The sequence below is a fragment of the Typopeltis vanoorti genome, chromosome 2 (assembly GCF_054136105.1).
Source record: "Typopeltis vanoorti isolate ZY-2024b chromosome 2, IOZ_Tvanoo_1.0, whole genome shotgun sequence".
In the NCBI taxonomy this organism is placed as follows: domain Eukaryota; kingdom Metazoa; phylum Arthropoda; class Arachnida; order Uropygi; family Thelyphonidae; genus Typopeltis; species Typopeltis vanoorti.
In genome coordinates, this window is record NC_143550.1 from 139,222,750 (window position 1) to 139,241,153 (window position 18,404).

The window sequence follows — 18,404 nt, forward strand, 5'->3', positions numbered from 1 at the left end:
CCCATATATAAAAAGGGAAATAAAACTGAATGTGAGAATTACAGAGGTATTTCCCTACTGAGTGTTCCTGGCAAGATCTATGCAAGTATACTTGAGAAACGGTTGAGAAGAATTGTGGAAGAAAAGCTTGGTGAAGAACAAGCTGGATTCAGGCCAAATAGAGGCTGTCAGGATCAGATCTTCACTTTACGACAAATAGTCGAGAAAGCATGGGAATATAACAAAGATCTGTATTTAAGTTTTGTCGATTTGGAAAAGGCATATGACAAGGTGCCAAGAGAGAAGCTATTCAATACGCTGCAGTTATATGGTGTCAATGGGGCATTATATCAAGCAATACTTAGTCTTTATTTGAGTTGTGAGTCAGCAGTTAGAATTGAAGGAAGTACAGGAAGATGGTTTAATTTTAAATCTGGTGTGAGACAAGGATGTACATTATCCCCTCTGTTATTCATTATCTATATGGATCACATTATGAAGGAATGTGGTATTAAACCTGATATCAAAATTGGAGATGTTAATGTCAGCTCTTTGCTTTATGCGGATGATGTTATACTTCTAAATAAATCCGCTACAAGTCTGCAAGATTCTCTGACTAAATTGAATAGCTGTTGTAATAGATATGGTATGAAGGTCAGCAATAAAAAGACAAAGACAATGAAAATAGGCAGAATCATTGAAAATGTCAACTGTGTTGTGAATGGTGAACCTGTGGAACAAGTAAAACATTTCAGCTACTTAGGCACAATTTTTACTGAAGATGGTAAACTAAATATAGAAATAGACAACAGAATCAGCAAAGCTGGTATCGTGGGAAGTCAATTGAATAAATTCATATGGAATAAGAAAGAAATTAGTCGGAACACTAAATTAGCTGTATACAAGACTGTGTTCAAACCAATTTTAACTTATGGATCTGAGAGCTGGATCAGAAGTAAAACACTTGACCAAAGACTAGAGACTGCAGATATGAGAGTCCTGAGAAAGATTAGAGGCATGAACAGATGGCATCAATGGCAATATCATATTAAAAATGAGTATATTAGGAAAGAACTTGACATTGTCAGCATCCAGGAATGCGTTAGCAGAGCTAATCTCAGATGGTATGGTCACTTAAATAGAATGGGAGAGGAAAGATTAGCAAAACAAGTGTTCTCTGCCAGGTTGGCAGGAAAACGACCCAGAGGAAGACCAAGGTATAGGTGGATTGATACGGTACAAAGTGCCTTAGACGATAGAAATATAAGATCTGATAATGTTGGAGTCTTGACAAGTAACAGACTGATTTGGAGGAAAATTGTAGATAGGAAGTTAGTAATGATGTAATTTTTTCATGTAGTACTGTCATATCCTGTACACCCCTTGAGGGTACATGGCAGGAATTTGATGATGATGATGATGATATATATATACATTTTAATGATATATTAATGATATATACATTATATATATATATATATATATATATATATATATATATATATATATATATATATATATAAAATGTTTCATGTGTTCTACTATCATTCATAAGTAGTTTTTTAAATAATGTTAGTTTAGGAATTAATTCATTTCTTTAGTAATTATTTTAAATAAACATCTAGTTCCAGCCTATATTTTTTAACAGAAATGAACTATGAACTAGAAATTCCAAATAAACTTTGAAGCAAGCTGTTACTCTATTACTTAAGCTAAAGGAAATGATTGAAGTGTTTTAGATGTGATTTAGATTTAAGGATTTTTTACTCAGAAATATTGTTCTAATGTGGCATTTTATGACTTCCAGTACACCACAGAAAACTTTGCCTCAGAGGAGAAAGCTCAAGAAGTGGAGGTAAGAAGAAAAAAATTTCTTTTACAACTAATTAATTTTTTTTATACTATTGAAAAAGGATATAAAAATTGTAGATTTTAACCTAATTTAGTGAAATATCACTTGAGGGAAGGGAGCACTTGTTCACAATATTAACACTGCAATGAAGTATTTGAAATAACGAAGTACTTCATTAGTTTCACTGATTATGTGTATACCAGCCAAAAGTGTATTTTCTTAATAATTACTTTGCTGGAACGCTCGAAGTTATTGAAGAAATAGAGATGTAAAAGTTAATAATCAATGTTGAAAAAACATTCATTATCAAACAGTAATATTCAGAGATAAAAGGATGAAGAAATGAATCAATACATTGACATGAGTTGGAAGAGGTTAGGGGACTTTGTTTACCCAGGGAGCAACAACACATTTAGACTGTAAACAATGAGATATGAATGTAGATAACAAAACAGTTTTTTTGACATATTGCAGAATGGATGACAACAGAAAGATAAAAATTGATGTCTGGTAGAATAAGTAAATGATGTGAAGGAGCTGTGTGGAGAGAGAGTTTGCTAAGTTTGCTATAGAGTTGATCCACATAGCAATAGACAGAAAGAGATTGTAAAAAATAGAACTGCATTGAATCAGCGGACATTGATGGTGATGATTTTTGCATTATAGAGATGAAAGCAACAATTGCATATACTTGGCTGTATTGTTATATTTTAATTAGGAACGTTCACCGTTGTTATGTAGGGCCCTTCTGTCAAATTTTGCTCTATTAGAGAGCATATGAAGTAATTTTTCCAAATGAACTTCATCTCTTAATACCAAATACAGCAGATCCCACATTAGAGAATTGATACCCAAGGTCATTCACAAGGTCATTACATAATTTTTGTAATGTGAACCATTATTTTAATGGGAAACAAGTATCTATTGATAATTTGTTCCAACTCCTTGAAATCTAGATATTTCCATCCTATAAGATTGTGCTTTTTAACATAATTTATAACTTAAATAAAAATATAATACAGTCTAGTATTAATAAGTGGTTACTGATTGATGTGGTTAATTAAAAGATGCACATAGATGATTTCATCTGATGAAATAATAAGCAGCAATATCCCCAAAAAGGGGATAACAGGTGCTTAAGGATCAAAGCTGTATAACTGAGAGGAGACCTCCACATAGCCTTTAAAGGAATGTGGAGAACAAACCAGGGGTTCTGACCTAATGTCCAATCCTCACCTTCTTGTGGTGCACCCTGTTAGGTATCTACCTGGATACTGAACGAATGAGGATGGGCTGACAATTTGGGATTTAGCCGACCAAATTGTATTCTTATTGGCTTAAACCACAATATTAAATGATGGTACAACATGACAAAATTTCATGCTGGCTGGGCCGTTGCCCGGTTAAATAAGGCCCCTGTTGTTTTTGCCAGGGAACCAGGGCGAACAGCGAAAAGTCAGCTACTGGAACAAATCTGAAAACACTCCCCAACTCGATATCACCAGAATTGAAGATCAGTACTATCAACATAAGAAGCCTGAATGGCAAAGAAATGGAGCTAGCTGAGGAATTAGATAAGTACCAGATCGACATAATAGGGGTGACTGAAACAAAAAAGATAAAACTGGTAAGATCTTTCTGAGCAATAAATACAAAATGTTATATTCAGGCAATGACAATCAAGGAAAAGAAGGACTAGCCATAGTATTCAACACTAAATACGAGGCTAATCTTCTTGAATGGCAGGCACTTTCAAGTACAGTGATGCAGGCAAATCAGAATGGGGAACTGAACAATGAGATTTATTTGTGCCTATGGTCCCACAGAAGGTTCTACTAAGGTAGAAATGGAGGAATTTTTTGAGGCTTTAGAAAAAGCAACTGACACAGTGAAAAATGAAATGTTGAGGATCTAAATAACAGAGTAGGAAATGATTGTCAGACATTCAAAAATATTTTGGCAAAATTTGGAGAAAAGAGCAAAGCTAATAATAATGGCAAATACTTGTTGGATTTCTGCTCAGGACATGGACTGGTTATTACCAACACCATGTTCCAACATAAAAATGTGCACAAATTCACATGGAGAGAAGAGGCAAGGAATAAGAAAAGTCTCATTGACTATGTTATCGATGATAGTGATGTTTTCTCTCTGGTGCAGGACACCAGAGTGTACAGAGGATTTGAAATTGGAAGTGATCACTATTTAGTCTTGAGCAGGATAAAATTGAATTTCATATTGAAAAGAAGAACATGTAAGAAAATTTTAAAACGAATAAAAGTTGAGCAGCTCTCAGATGTGAACTGTAGACTAAAATATACAAATATTATTCAAGAAAAAATGAAAGAGTTTGAGAACAGGAATCAAACCTTGGAGATTCAGTGGCAAGCTCTGAAGCAAACACTGATTGATTCTGCCAGAGAGGTATGTGGTGAGGTTGTCTGCAAGGATAGAAAAATCAGAACTCCATGGTGGACACAGGAAGTTAAAGAGGCAGTGAAGGAAAAGAAGAAAGCATATCAAAAGTTCCTGGCAAATAAATCAGCTTGTGCTCTTCGAGAATACAGAGACAAATGTAAGAAAGCTAAACATTGTGTAAAACTAGCTCAACAAAAGTCATGGGAAGACTTTTGGCAAGAACATAAAATAAATATCAAGAAAGTGGCAAGATATTCTGGGGGTTGTTGAAGAAGCTCAGAACTGGAAGAAAGCGTGCTGTAAAAGTAATTAGAGATGATAAAGGTGATATGAAAACTTGAGAAAAAGATATCCTTCAAGTATGGAGTAATTACTTCGAAAAATTGCTAAATGAAACTAGCAGTGATGACAGCACAGTGATATATGCCTGAAGTAAAAAAAAAAGCCATTAAAGTCTGATATGTGGAAAGGCAGCTGGAGTAGATGAAATTAGACCAGAAATGCTAAAGTATGGAGATATAAAAGTTTTACAGTGACTAAACTGCATAGTTCAGAGGGCCTAAATAGAAGGTCAAATTCCAGATGATTGGAATAGAGCTCTCATAGTACCTATATATAAAAAGGGAAATAAAACTGATTCTGAGAATTACAGAGTTATTTCTCTAATGAATGTTCCTGGTAAGATTTATGCCAGTATATTTGAGAAACGGTTGAGAAGGATTGTGGAAGAGAAGCTTGGTGAGGAACAAGCTGGTCCAGATATTCACTTTACGACAAATAGTTGAAAAGTCATGAGAATATAACGAAGATCTGTATTTAAGTTTTGTAGATCTGGAAAAAGTATATGAAAAGGTGCCAAGAGAGAAGCTATTCAAAACGCTACAGTTGTATGGTGTCAGTGGATCATTATATCAAGCAATACTTAGTCTTTATTTGAGTTGTAAGTCAGCAGATAGATTTGAAGGAAGTACAGGGAGATGGTTTAATGTTAAATCTGGTGTCAGACAAGGATGTTCATTATCACCTCTGTTATTCTTTATCTATATGGATTACATTATGAAGGAAAGTGGTATTAAACCTGATGTAGTACTGTCATATCCTGTACACCCCTTGAGGGTAAATGTCAGGAATTTGATGATGATGATGATGATATCCCCAAAAGTAAATTCAAAACTGTTAAAAGTATCTGAGTATGAATTTCTAAATGTTCACTGCATGAAGGCAAATAACAAAAACATCATTACAAAGTTCATGAAAACAATGACCACTCAGTCTGCAGTGAGCTTTTGTGATGCATATTGCACTGATTGGCTGATGTATCACACCTGCTGATTGAGGCATTAAGGTAAAAATCATAAATCTAATCACATAATTTCATTATGTGATCAAATTTTGTTAGATGAACTGAATGATGGCATATAGAGTTAATGTGTTTGTTCCATGGGGTTCATTATAACAGCGATCCACTGTTTACAAATGTGTTTGGGGGAAAGGCTTCAAAAAGGAAGTTGTTGGTAGCTCAGAGTGAATTTGCGGGGGGGGGGAGATCATGTGTACTTCTTAGAGAGACTAAGTGAAGTACACAACTGTCGAGTCTTCATCTGTGAAGCTTAATACTACAAAATTACAAGTTGTCTTTTTTGACTGCCTAAAAGATTGTGCTAGATAAACACAGCATGAAGATAAGAACACATGAAGTCACTTATTTTGTTTTGATTCACCTACTCTGTATGTTTATATACATGGTGAGCAGAAAGTCCCGATGCAGACTGAGTGGTCATTGTTTTCATGAACTTTGTAATGATGTTTTTTGTTACTTGCTTTCATGCAGTGAACATCTTAGAAATTCATACTCAGATCCTTTATAACAGTTTTGAATTTACTTTATCTTAGCTTAAGTTAATGTTGCTTATATGAAATCTTCATAATGAATTAAGTATATGTGTCCTGTGCCACTAAAATCAAGAATATCTGGAACATTCTGCCAGGCAATTAGCCTAAAGGATGTGTGGGTGTTTGTGGGGGGGGGGGGGGATGATCAGCACAGCTGGTCACTTTTAGGAACACAACTTCTTAAAAGCACTTAATGATAGATAGCTGATATATTGTGTTTGAAAAGCTAATTCTTTAACTATAAAGTAAAAAATTCTGAATTGTTGGTTGATGATAACCACATAATTTAATTTCTTTCCTGATAAAAACAAAGTATTTTAGATGCATAATTTTGAAGGAGAGGACAATTCGAGGCAAACTAGTATGCAATAACGCATACTAGTTTGCCTCGAATAGTAATTCTGAATAGTAAAATTTACAAAATTTTGCAATGCACACTACTGCTTTAAAAAGGGAAAAAAGTTCAGTAACTATTTGAATGGCAGAATTAATGATTTTCGCAAAGTTTCGTGAATGTTAGGGATTGCTTAATGGTCATGGCTAGATAACATGGAGGAGACTTCCACATTGGCGTTTGAGAAATGGAGAATCATCTGGAGCTTCTTAGTGCCTAGTCTTCACCTTCTTTTGGTTCATCCTATTAATAGGTATCTACTTGAATGCTGAATGAATGAGGATAGGAACTAAACTGAATTGTATTTTATATTGGCTTAAACCAAAAGACAATGTTGGTACAATAAGATGAAATGTCATGCTAGCTGGGCCTTTGCCCAGTTAAAAAAAAAAAAAAAAAAAAAAAAAAAAAACTTTGCTGTGTTCATCAGCTAACTAAGATGAACACTGCAAAATCCGTTGCTAGAATAAATTCACAATCAGCAAAATGCAAGATAACAAAGTATCAATGATAATAACAATAATAAAAAGGCAGCTGGTAGAAGAGTTAGAAAAATGTCATATTGACATAACCGATGTTACTGAAATTAAGAAGACTAAAACAGATTAGAGAATTAAATAATGACTACATGATGTTATATTCAGGCAACAGTGACCAGAGAAGGAAAGAAGCAGATTTAGTATTCAACACTAAATATGAAGATAATCTTCATGCTTATCTACTGAATAGTAGTCGTTTGCAAATAGAACGATGTAACAAACAAAATGAAGAATTGAACACTGTGACTTATTTTGTACCTTATTTGAGAAAATATAGAAATTTTGTTTCTTTACAGTTCTTTTAAAGATATGTTCATGGAAGAAATTTCTTCATTTGCTTTTAATGTATATCAAGGTTGCAAAGAGATGCGTACTTATTTGAAGTATTATTTATTTTTCTATTTTCATTCATTTTTAAATATTTTTTTTTATACTGGGTTAGAAATAAAACACTTGACCAAAGTCCAGAGAGACCAGATGGCATCAATGGCAGTATCATATTAAAAATGAGGATATTAGGAAAAAACTTGACATTATTCAGGAATGTATTAGCAGAGCCAATCTCAGGTGGTATGAGATTGGCCACGGAATGAGAGAGGAAAAATTGGCAAAACTTTTTGTTCTTTGCCATGATGGCAGGAAAAAGACCCAGAGGAAGACTAAGATCTAGGTGGATTTTGACATCTGATAAATTGGAGCCTTGATAACGAATTAATTTGGAGGGGATTGTCGATAGGAAGTTATTAGTGTATGAAAAGTTACATTGTTACTATGATAATACCCCAGAGGTTATTTGTCAAGAATTTGATGATGGTGATAATTTTTTTTTTTTTAAATTCATTTTTACCTGATCTTGGAAACTTTGCTTTAGAGACCAAACACAGAACTTTTTCAATCCACTTCAAGTCTCTAATAATCAAGGTAGTGGTCTCACACCAGGAAAGGAAATTCCTCTCACACATAAAGTCAGTTGCAGACATTTGTACCTATAATGGGATTCGTACCTACAACTTGTTGGTTGGAGAGCAGATATGATTATGGATCTAAAATACTTTTTCATTAGGAAAAGAATTAGCCATTGTGTGATTATCAGCAAACAATTTAGAATTTTTACCTTATGGATGAAAAAATAACTTTTCGAACACAAAATGAACTGTTACAAGCTTCATAATAACTTTTAATTAAACTTATAATTAAAAAAACTATAGTACCATATTTCTTTAATTAGGATTTTTAAGAGAACAATATTAACTCATGCCAGTTGTCTGTTGTTAGGTCTCTGTTCAGTTAGGAAGTTGACTTGTACACACCAGCTGTACCCATCACTTTTCTGTTCCTCCTTAGGCAGACTGATGCAAGCCTGTTGTTCATCACTTGTAATTTATTCCTCTTTATTATTTGAAGTGACCAGTTATAAAGTTAACTGACTGCCATAGTTTTCAAGTTGTTTTGATTTTAATGGTACATACTACACATTTAATTCACTGTGATGAATTTGGGCATTAAGTGACATTAAGCTAACCGTATGCTTCAAGGAAAAGAAGGAGTAGCCATAGTGCGTGTGTGTTATGATCCATCGAGTCGTTTCCGACTCCTGGCAACTCCATGAACATACACTCTCCATTCCGATCTGTCCCTGACCATGTCTTTCAGAACCTCCAAGCGCACTCCAGTTGCTTCTTTAACTCCATCCACTCATCTAATTCTTGATCTTCCTCTTCTCCTGCTTCCATCAATTTGAGCAAGCATCATCTTCTCCAGACTGTCATTTGCTTGCATAATATGTCTGAAGTGTGATAAATTTTGCTTGATGATCATAGCTGCAAGGGAGCAATCTGGCTTTATTCTGTCTATCACTGATTTATTGGTTTGCTTTGCAGTCCATGGTATTCTTAGTAAGCATCTCCAAACCCATAATTCAAATGCATCTATCTTTCTTCTTTCACTTTTTCTCAGGGTCCAGCTTTCACATCTATACAGCACCACAGGGAATACCATTGCTTTCACGATTCTGATTTTTGTTGTGAAGCTAATATCTTTTAAAGATCTTGCTTAAATTTATCATTGCCTTTTTTCCGAGTAATAATCTTCTAACTTCTTCGATACAATAACCATCTTTATCAATTCGGGATCCTAGGAACACAAAATTGTTAACTGCTTCCATTTTCTCCCCATCTACTTCAAAATCATTAAGTTCACATGTTGCCATAACTTTTGTCTTTTTGAGGTTAAGTCTAAGACCATATTTAGCACTTTCTTCTTTAACTTTCATAATAAGTTTCTTCAAATCTTCTTTGCATTCTGCTAGCAAGGTGGTATCATCTGCCTACCTCAAATTATTAATATTTTTTCCACCAATTTTGATTCCAACTGAAGACTCCTCCAGCCCTGCCATTTTTTAAATGTATTTGCTGTACAAGTTGTGGAAGTTGTTGTTGTTGTACAAGGTATGGAGATAAAATACATCCGTGTTGCACCCCTTTACCTATTGTGAAATACTCAGTTTCTCCAAGATCTGTTTGGACAGTAGCTTCTTGTTCATAGTAAAGATTCCTCAGAAGGATAATGAAATGCTCTAGGACTCCCATTGTTCTTAACACATTCCACAGTTTCACGTGCTCTACAGAGTCAAAAGCTTGCTATAGTCAAGGAAACCAAGGTAGACATTCTTGTGGTATTCCTGTGCTCTTTCTATTATCCATCTCACATTGGCAATTTGATCTCTTGTTCCTCTGCCTTTTCGAAATCCTGTCTGTTCATCTGGCATTTCTCTCTTCATGAATGATTCCAGTCTTTTCTGAATGATCTTAAGTAAGACTTTACTTGCATGAGAAATCGATGCTATAGTTCTGTAATTTTTGCACTCTCTTGCATCGCCTTTCTTCAATAAAGGTATATAAACTGATTTTTTCCATTCTCTAGGCCATGTTGTGATCCAAATTTGCTGACATAGAGCTGTTAAAATTTTAACTGCCTCTAATTATAATTTAACTTTAATTTTCCCAGGGCTTTCAGCAGCCCAATGGGTATTCCATCTCCTCCTGGTGCTTTCTTAGTGGATATCTGTTGCATTGCCCACCCACTTCACTCTCCACTGGTACTGGTTCCTGTGTATAATTCTGCTCTTCAAATTTCTCATTAATTTTGGAGTCCTGTCTATAAAGGTCTTCTGTATCTTCTTTCCATCTTTCTTTGATAACTGCAGCTTCTGCAAGATATCCTTTGTGTTTACTTTTCAATATTGTCACTATGGCACTAAACTTTCCTGTTAGTTCTCTGATCTTTTTGAAAAGATTCCCAGTTAAAGTATTTTTCCTTGTCGTTGAAACTCTGCATTCAAATGCTGTACTTCCTGCATGTTTCCTGTGGCCTTCATTTTCCTCCTTTTCTGAGCAGTTTTGATGGCATCTTCTGACAGCCATTTGGACGTCTTCTTCTTCTTACAAACTGTTGGGATATTCTTCTTTGCTTCTGTTTTAATTATATCTTTAATCTCTTCCCATAGTCGTAGCCATAGTATTCAACACTAAATACGAGGCTAATCTTCTTGAATGGCAGGCAGTCTCAAGTAGAATGATGTGAGCAAATATCAGAATGGGGAACTGGACAATGAGACTTATTTGTGCCTACAGTTCTACTAAGGTAGAAATGGAGGAATTTTTTGATACTTTAGAGAAAGCAACTGACACAATGAAAAAGGAAAAGTTGGTCCTTGTTAGGGATCTAAATAGCAGAGTAGGAAGTGATTCTCAGACATACAAAAATGTTTTGGGAAAATTTGAAGAAAAGAGCAAAGCTAATAATAATGGAAAATATCTGTTGGATTTCTGCTCAGGACAAGGACTGGTTATTAATAACACCATGTTCCAACATAAAAATGTGCACAAATTCACATGGAGAGAAGAGGCAAGGAATAAGAAAAGTCTCATTGGCTATGCTATTGTTGATAGTGATGTTTTCTCCCTGGTGCAGGACACCAGAGTGTACAGAGGATTTGAAATTGGAAGTGATCACTATTTAGTATTGAGCAGGATAAAATTGAATTTCATATTGAAAAGAATGACATGTAAGAAAGTTTTAAAACGAATAAAAATTGAGCAGCTCTTAGATGTGAACGGTAGACTTAAATACACAAAAATTATTGAAGAAAAAAATGAAAGAGTTTGAGAGCAGGAACCAAATCTTGGAGATTCAGTGGCAAACCTTGAAGAAAATCCTGATTGATTCAGCCAGAGAGGTATGTTGGAGAGGTTGTCTGCAAGGATAGAAAAATCAGAACTCCATGGTGGAACACAGGAAATTAAAGAGGCGGTGAAGGAAAAGAAGAAAGCATATTAAAAGTTCCTGGCAAATAACTCAGCTTGTGCTCTTAGAGAATACAGAGACAAATGTAAGAAAGCTAAATACTGTGTAAAACTAGCTAAACAAAAGTCATGGGAAGACTTTGGCAACAACATATAAAATAAATATCAAGAAGGTGCAAGATATTCTGGAGGTTGTCGGAGAAGCTCAGAAATGGAGGAAAGAGTGCTGTAAAAGGAATTAGAGATGATAAAGGTGATATGAAAACAGGAAAAAAAGATATCCTTGAAGTATGGAGTAATTACTTCGAAAAATTGCTAAATGAAACAAGCAGTGATGACAGCACAGTGGTAAAAAACACTGATCAGGCATACAGTCAGGAATATATATATCCATACTTGAAGTAGAAAAGCCATCAAAGGCTTGAAATGTGGAAAGGCAGCAAGAGTAGATGATATTCCACTAGAAATGCTGAAGTATGGTGGTATAAAAGTCTTACAGTGGCTGCACTGCATAGTTCAAAAGGCCTGGACAGAGGGATGAATTCCCGATGATTGGAGTAGAGCTCTCATGGTACCTATATATAAAAAGGGAAATAAAACTGAATGTGAGAATTACACAGGTATTTCCCTACTGAGTGTTCCTGGCAAGATCTATGCAAGTATACTTGAGAAACAGTTGAGAAGAATTGTGGAAGAAAAGCTTGGTGAAGAACAAGCTGGATTCAGGCCAAATAGAGGCTGTCAGGATCAGATCTTCACTTTACGACAAGTAGTGGAGAAATCATGGGAATATGACAAAGATCTGTATTTAAGTTTTGTCGATCTGGAAAAGGCATATCGCAAGATGCCAAGAGAGAAGCTATTCAAATACGCTACAGTTATATGGTGTCAATGGGGCATTATATCAAGCCATACTTAGTCTGTGTTTGAGTTGTAAGTCAGCAGTTAGAATTGATAGAAGTCCAGGAAGATGGTCTAATGTTAAATCTGGTTTGAGACAAGGATGTCATTATCCCCCTCTGTTATTTATTATCTATATGGATCACATTATGATAGAAAGTGGTATTGAACATGATATCAAAATTGGAGATGTTAATGTCAGCTCTTTGTTTTATACGGACGATGTTATATTTATAAATGAATCTGCTACAAGTCTGCAAGATTCCCTGACTAAATTGAATAACTGTTGTAATAGATATGGTATGATGGTCAGCAATAACAAGACAAACATAATGAAAATAGGCAGATTCGTTGAAAATGTCAACTGCATTGTGAACGGGGAACCTGTGGAACAAGTAAAACATTTGAGCTACTTAGGCAAGATTTTTAGTGAGATGGTAAATTAAATATGGAAATAGACAACAGAATCAATAAAGCTGGTATGGTGGGAAGTCAATTGAATAAATTCATATGGAGTAAGAGAGAAATTAGTCGGAACACTAAATTAGCTGTATATAAGACAGTATTCAAGCCAATTTTAACTTATGAATCTGAGAGCCTGGTCAGAAGTAAAACATGTCAAAGACTAGAGACCGCAGATATGAGAGTCCTGAGAAAGATTAAATGCGTGAACAGATGGCATCAATGGAAATATCATATTAAAAACGAAGATATGAGGAAAGAACTTGATATTATCAGCATTCAGGAATGTGTTAGCAGAACTAATCTCTGCTAACAAATTCCTGAAACAAGTGTTCTCTGCCAGGTTGGCAGGAAAACGACCCAGAGGAAGACCAAGATATAGGTGGATTGATACGGTACAAAGTGCCTTAAAAGAAATATAAGATCTGATAATGTTTGAGTCTTGACAAGTAACAAACTGATTTGGAGGAAAATTGTAGATAGGAAGTTAGTAATGATGTAATTTTTTTCATGTAATACTATCATATCCTGTACACCCCTTGAGTGTTCATGGCAGGAATTTGATGATGATGTATGCTTAATGTCATTAACCTCACATATAAGCTAAATATTAATTCTGGATATTCATTTTTATAATTTCTTACTTTTCTAGTTCTCTTCTTTCTTATATGTCTCCCATTATTGTTTGAATTACTTTATCACGTTGTCATTTAGTGTGGTTCACATGTGGTTCTGGCTAATTCTTTGTATTTTATCATTAGTATATAATTTCTGTTTCCTTTGTTTACTGACATTAGCCTTGGGTTTCTCCCCAAATTTAGTAGTCTTTGCCAGAAGGTCATGTTGTCTTGACTGCAAAAAAATTTTTGATTTTTTTTTTAATTGAAATAACACGGTACTCAATATCAAATTACTGTATAAGCTAGAGAAGAAACTAGTTTCATCCTTTCTTTAATTTGCTGCTTTCAGTAGAGAATGTGAATAAAGTTTATGCAGTACTCCCCACAACATTACTCTCAACAGCTCTATTTTGTGCTCATGGTTTTCAGCAGTCAATCTATGTAAACATTACAGAGAGCAAACCCCCCCTTCCCTCTGTAATATAATTACCTCCTTTCACATTCGTTGCCACACCAATGCAGATATTGTGTGTTGTCATTGTTCTGGCTAATATGTATCTGTCCAGCAAATAAATATTTCCATGCATGGTTTGTGACATTATCTTCCTATAACATTGTTTTGCTATTGTGAAGGTTTTGAACTTTTGCTGTTTGCTGCAGTAAACTTATATAGCTTTGTTTTTATGGGACATAGTCTGAGACTTTTCTGTAGTAATTTGTTATAGTGTATCATTTCATTGCATTGCTGTTTGCTGTAATGCCCACCTACTGTATGAGTGTCTGGGGGGGGGGGGGGATTAAAATGATGTCATCTAGCATAAAGAATGGTAGCATTTGTGATCTCTTGCATTTGTGGTGTAGACTAAAATATACAAATACATCACTGTGAAGAGATTTGAAAATAAGGACCAAGTTTTAGTGATTATATTATTAGGAAATCAGAAGAAAACATTGATTGACACAATCACAGGAAAATATGACAGTTGTTACAAGAATAGAAAAATGAGAACTCTGTGGTGCACGCAGGAGGTTTAAGACGTAGCCCATTAAAAGATGATTTCATATAGAAAGTTCTTGACTATTAAGTCAGTATATGCATTAAGAGAACATAGAGAAAAAAGTAGGAAGCTAAGATTATGGGTTCAAGTAACTGAACAAAATCATGGGAAGATTTTGGAAAGAATACAGAATATAGCTAAGAAAGTTCAGAAGTGAAGGAAAGAGTACTACAAAAGAAATCAGAGACAATAAATTGGATACAAAAACTGAAGAAAAGGATATTCTGCATGTTTGGAGAAATTACTTGGGGGGAACCTATTAGGTAATATGTGATAGAACAGGTGTATAAAATATCTGGGAGGAATGCAATCAAGATCATAAATTTGTACAGGGATACATATAATCATCAGAAATCTGAAATGGGAAAGCAGCTGGAGTTAGATATTTGATCTGAAATATGGTCATATAAAAGATTACACTGTCCACCAATAATTGTCTGGACACCCCTGTTATTTGAAGCTATGGAACATTCCAGGTTTGTTTATAAAATAAAAACCAGCGTACAGATAGCAGGAAGCAGTATTTCATCATAGCAGTTGCATACGGGTGGTATAGCAACACTACATGAACTCCATGATTTAGAGAGAAGTGTCATGTCTATATGTGTCATTGCCACTCATCTGGAGTATCCAAAATCAATGGTTGCAATGTAATTAACAAATGGAGACATTCTGGCATCACTAGTGCAGGAAAACACCCGAGGCAGCTGCCGAAACTGATTGACAGGGAGAGGTGGGTGTTAAAACGGGTGGTATGCAAAAACCAGCTACAATCAGCACAGGCCATTCATGATGAGTTCCAGAGTGCCATTACCACTATGATGATCACAAATACTGTACAAAAAGAACTCCATTTACTGGGTTTCCACAGAAGAGCAGCAGCACACAAGCTGAACATCACAACAATGAACAACGTGGCTTGTCTGGCCTGATGCAAGGACTGTGTGAACTCGACAATTGACCACTGGAAAACAGTACTCTGGAGTGATGAATTAAGGTTCAACTGTTTTCACTCTGATGGAAGGGTGTGGGTGTTGAGGCAGCCTGGTGAACGCTTATTACCACAGTGTGTCATACCCATAGTAAAGTTTGGTGGTGGTGAAGTAATGGTGTGGGTTGCATTCAGCTAGTTTGGAGTGGGACCACTAGTCGTTGTCCATGGTTCCATGAAGGTAGCTTGGTACCTTGATATTCTGGATGATCAGGCACTGCCCACACTGTGGAGTTATGGAACAGACCCATGTTATTATCAAGATGACAATGCCCCATGCTGTTATGGAATATCATTCATTATGAAGAGATGGGTTTTAAATGACTGCCTTGATGTCGACCCCATTGAACACCTGTGGGACAAATTGGCGATTGAGTTCCAGAGCAGCATGTCCTCGATCTGTTGCAGAACTCAGTGCTACTTTTATGGAGGAATGGAGACAAATTCCACCCGATGTCTGCTGCATATTGGTGGAAAGCCTCCCTCAAAGGGTGCAGGAGGTAATCAAAGCCAAAGGTGGACATACCTGATATTAGGGTTGTATCAGTTGTAAATTGCTAAAGTGTCTAGACAATTATTGGTAGATAGTGTATAGTGGTTACACTGCATGAATCAGGACAAGTCCCAAGTAATTGTTGAACTATCATCATCATCATCATCAAATTCCTGCCATGTACCCTCAAGGGGTGTACAGGATATGACAGTACTACATGAAAAAATTACATCATTACTAACTTCCTATCTACAATTTTCCTCCAAATCAGTCTGTTACTTGTCAAGACTCCAACATTATCAGATCTTATATTTCTATCGTCTAAGGCACTTTGTACCGTATCAATCCACCTATATCTTGGTCTTCCTCTGGGTCGTTTTCCTGCCAACCTGGCAGAGAACACTTGTTTTGCTAATCTTTCCTCTCCCATTCTATTTAAGTGACCATACCATCTGAGATTAGCTCTGCTAACGCATTCCTGGATGCTGACAATGTCAAGTTCTTTCCTAATATCCTCATTTTTAATATGATATTGCCATTGATGCCATCTGTTCACGCCTCTAATCTTTCTCAGGACTCTCATATCTGCGGTCTCTAGTCTTTGGTCAAGTGTTTTACTTCTGACCCAGCTCTCAGATCCATAAGTTAAAATTGGTTTGAACACAGTCTTGTATACAGCTAATTTAGTGTTCCGACTAATTTCTTTCTTATTCCATATGAATTTATTCAACTGACTTCCCACGATACCAGCTTTGCTGATTCTGTTGTCTATTTCTATATTTAGTTTACCATCTTCAGTAAAAATTGTGCCTAAGTAGCTGAAATGTTTTACTTGTTCCACAGGTTCTCCATTCACAACACAGTTGACATTTTCAATGATTCTGCCTATTTTCATTGTCTTTGTCTTTTTATTGCTGACCTTCATACCATATCTATTACAACAGCTATTCAATTTAGTCAGAGAATCTTGCAGACTTGTAGCGGATTTATTTAGAAGTATAACATCATCCGCATAAAGCAAAGAGCTGACATTAACATCTCCAATCTTGATATCAGGTTTAATACCACATTCCTTCGTAATGTGATCCATATAGATAATGAATAACAGAGGGGACAATGTACATCTTTGTCTCACACCAGATCCAACATTAAACCATCTTCCTGTACTTCCTTCAATTCTAACTGCTGACTCACAACTCAAATAAAGACTAAGTATTGCTTGATATAATGCTCCATTGACACCATATCACTGCAGCGTATTGAATAGCTTCTCTCTTGGCACCTTGTCATATGCCTTTTCCAAATCGACAAAACTTAAATACAGATCTTTGTTATATTCCCATGCTTTCTCGACTATTTGTCGTAAAGTGAAGATCTGATCCTGACAGCCTCTATTTGGCCTGAATCCAGCTTGTTCTTCACCAAGCTTTTCTTCCACAATTCTTCTCAACCGTTTCTCAAGTATACTTGCATAGATCTTGCCAGGAACACTCAGTAGGGAAATACCTGTGTAATTCTCACATTCAGTTTTATTTCCCTTTTTATATATGGGTACTATGAGAGCTCTACTCCAATCATCGGGAATTCGTCCCTCTGTCCAGGCTTTCTGAACTATGCAGTGCAGCCACTGTAAGACTCTTATACCACCATACTTCAGCATTTCTGGTCGAATATCATCTACTCCTGCTGCCTTTCCACATTTCAAGCCTTTGATGGCTTTTTCTACTTCAAGTATGGATATGTATTCCTGACTGCATGCCTGGTCAGTGTTTTTTATCACTGTGCTGTCATCACTGCTTGTTTCATTTAGCAGTTTTTCAAAGTAATTACTCCATACTTCAAGGATATCTTTTTCTCCTGTTTTCATATCACCTTTATCATCTCTAATTCCTTTTACAGCACTCTTTCCTCCATTCCTAAGCTTCTTCAACAACCTCCAGAATATTTTGCCACCTTCTTGATATTTATTTTCTATATTCTTGCCAAAGTCCTCCCATGACTTTTGTTTAGCTAGTTTTACACACTGTTTAGCTTTCTTACATTTGTCTCTGTATTCTGTAAGAGTAAAAGCTGACTTATTTGCCAGGAACTTTTGATATGCTTTCTTCTTTTCCTTCACCGCCTCTTTAACTTCCTGTGTCCACCAGGGAGTTCTGATTTTTTTATCTTTGCACACAACCTCACCACATGCCTCTCTGGTAGAATCAATCAATGTTTCCTTCTCTGAATCTCCAAGGTTTGATTCCTGTTCTCAAACTCTTTCATTTTCTTTTCAATAATATTTCTGTATTTTAGTCTACAATTTACATCTGAGAGCTGCTCAACTTTTATTCGCTTTAAAACTTTCTTACATGTTATTCTTTTCAATATGAAATTCAATTTTATCCTGCTCAAGACTAAATAGTGATCACTTCCAATTTCAAATCCTCTGTACACTCTGGTGTCCTCCACCAGAGAGAAAACATCACTATCAACAATAACATAGTCAATGAGACTTTTCT

The 18,404-nt window shown here is 35.6% G+C and overlaps 1 protein-coding gene across 1 annotated transcript in view; it reads left to right on the forward strand.

Moving 5' to 3' along the window:
• Psa (puromycin-sensitive aminopeptidase) overlaps positions 1 to 18,404 on the forward strand; it is a 218,977-nt gene that overhangs the window by 190,163 nt on the left and 10,410 nt on the right. The window contains exon 19 of the mRNA XM_090408456.1: positions 1,787 to 1,834. Coding sequence (XP_090264582.1) covers positions 1,787 to 1,834 — 48 coding nt within the window. The remainder of the gene's footprint in view (positions 1 to 1,786; positions 1,835 to 18,404) is intronic.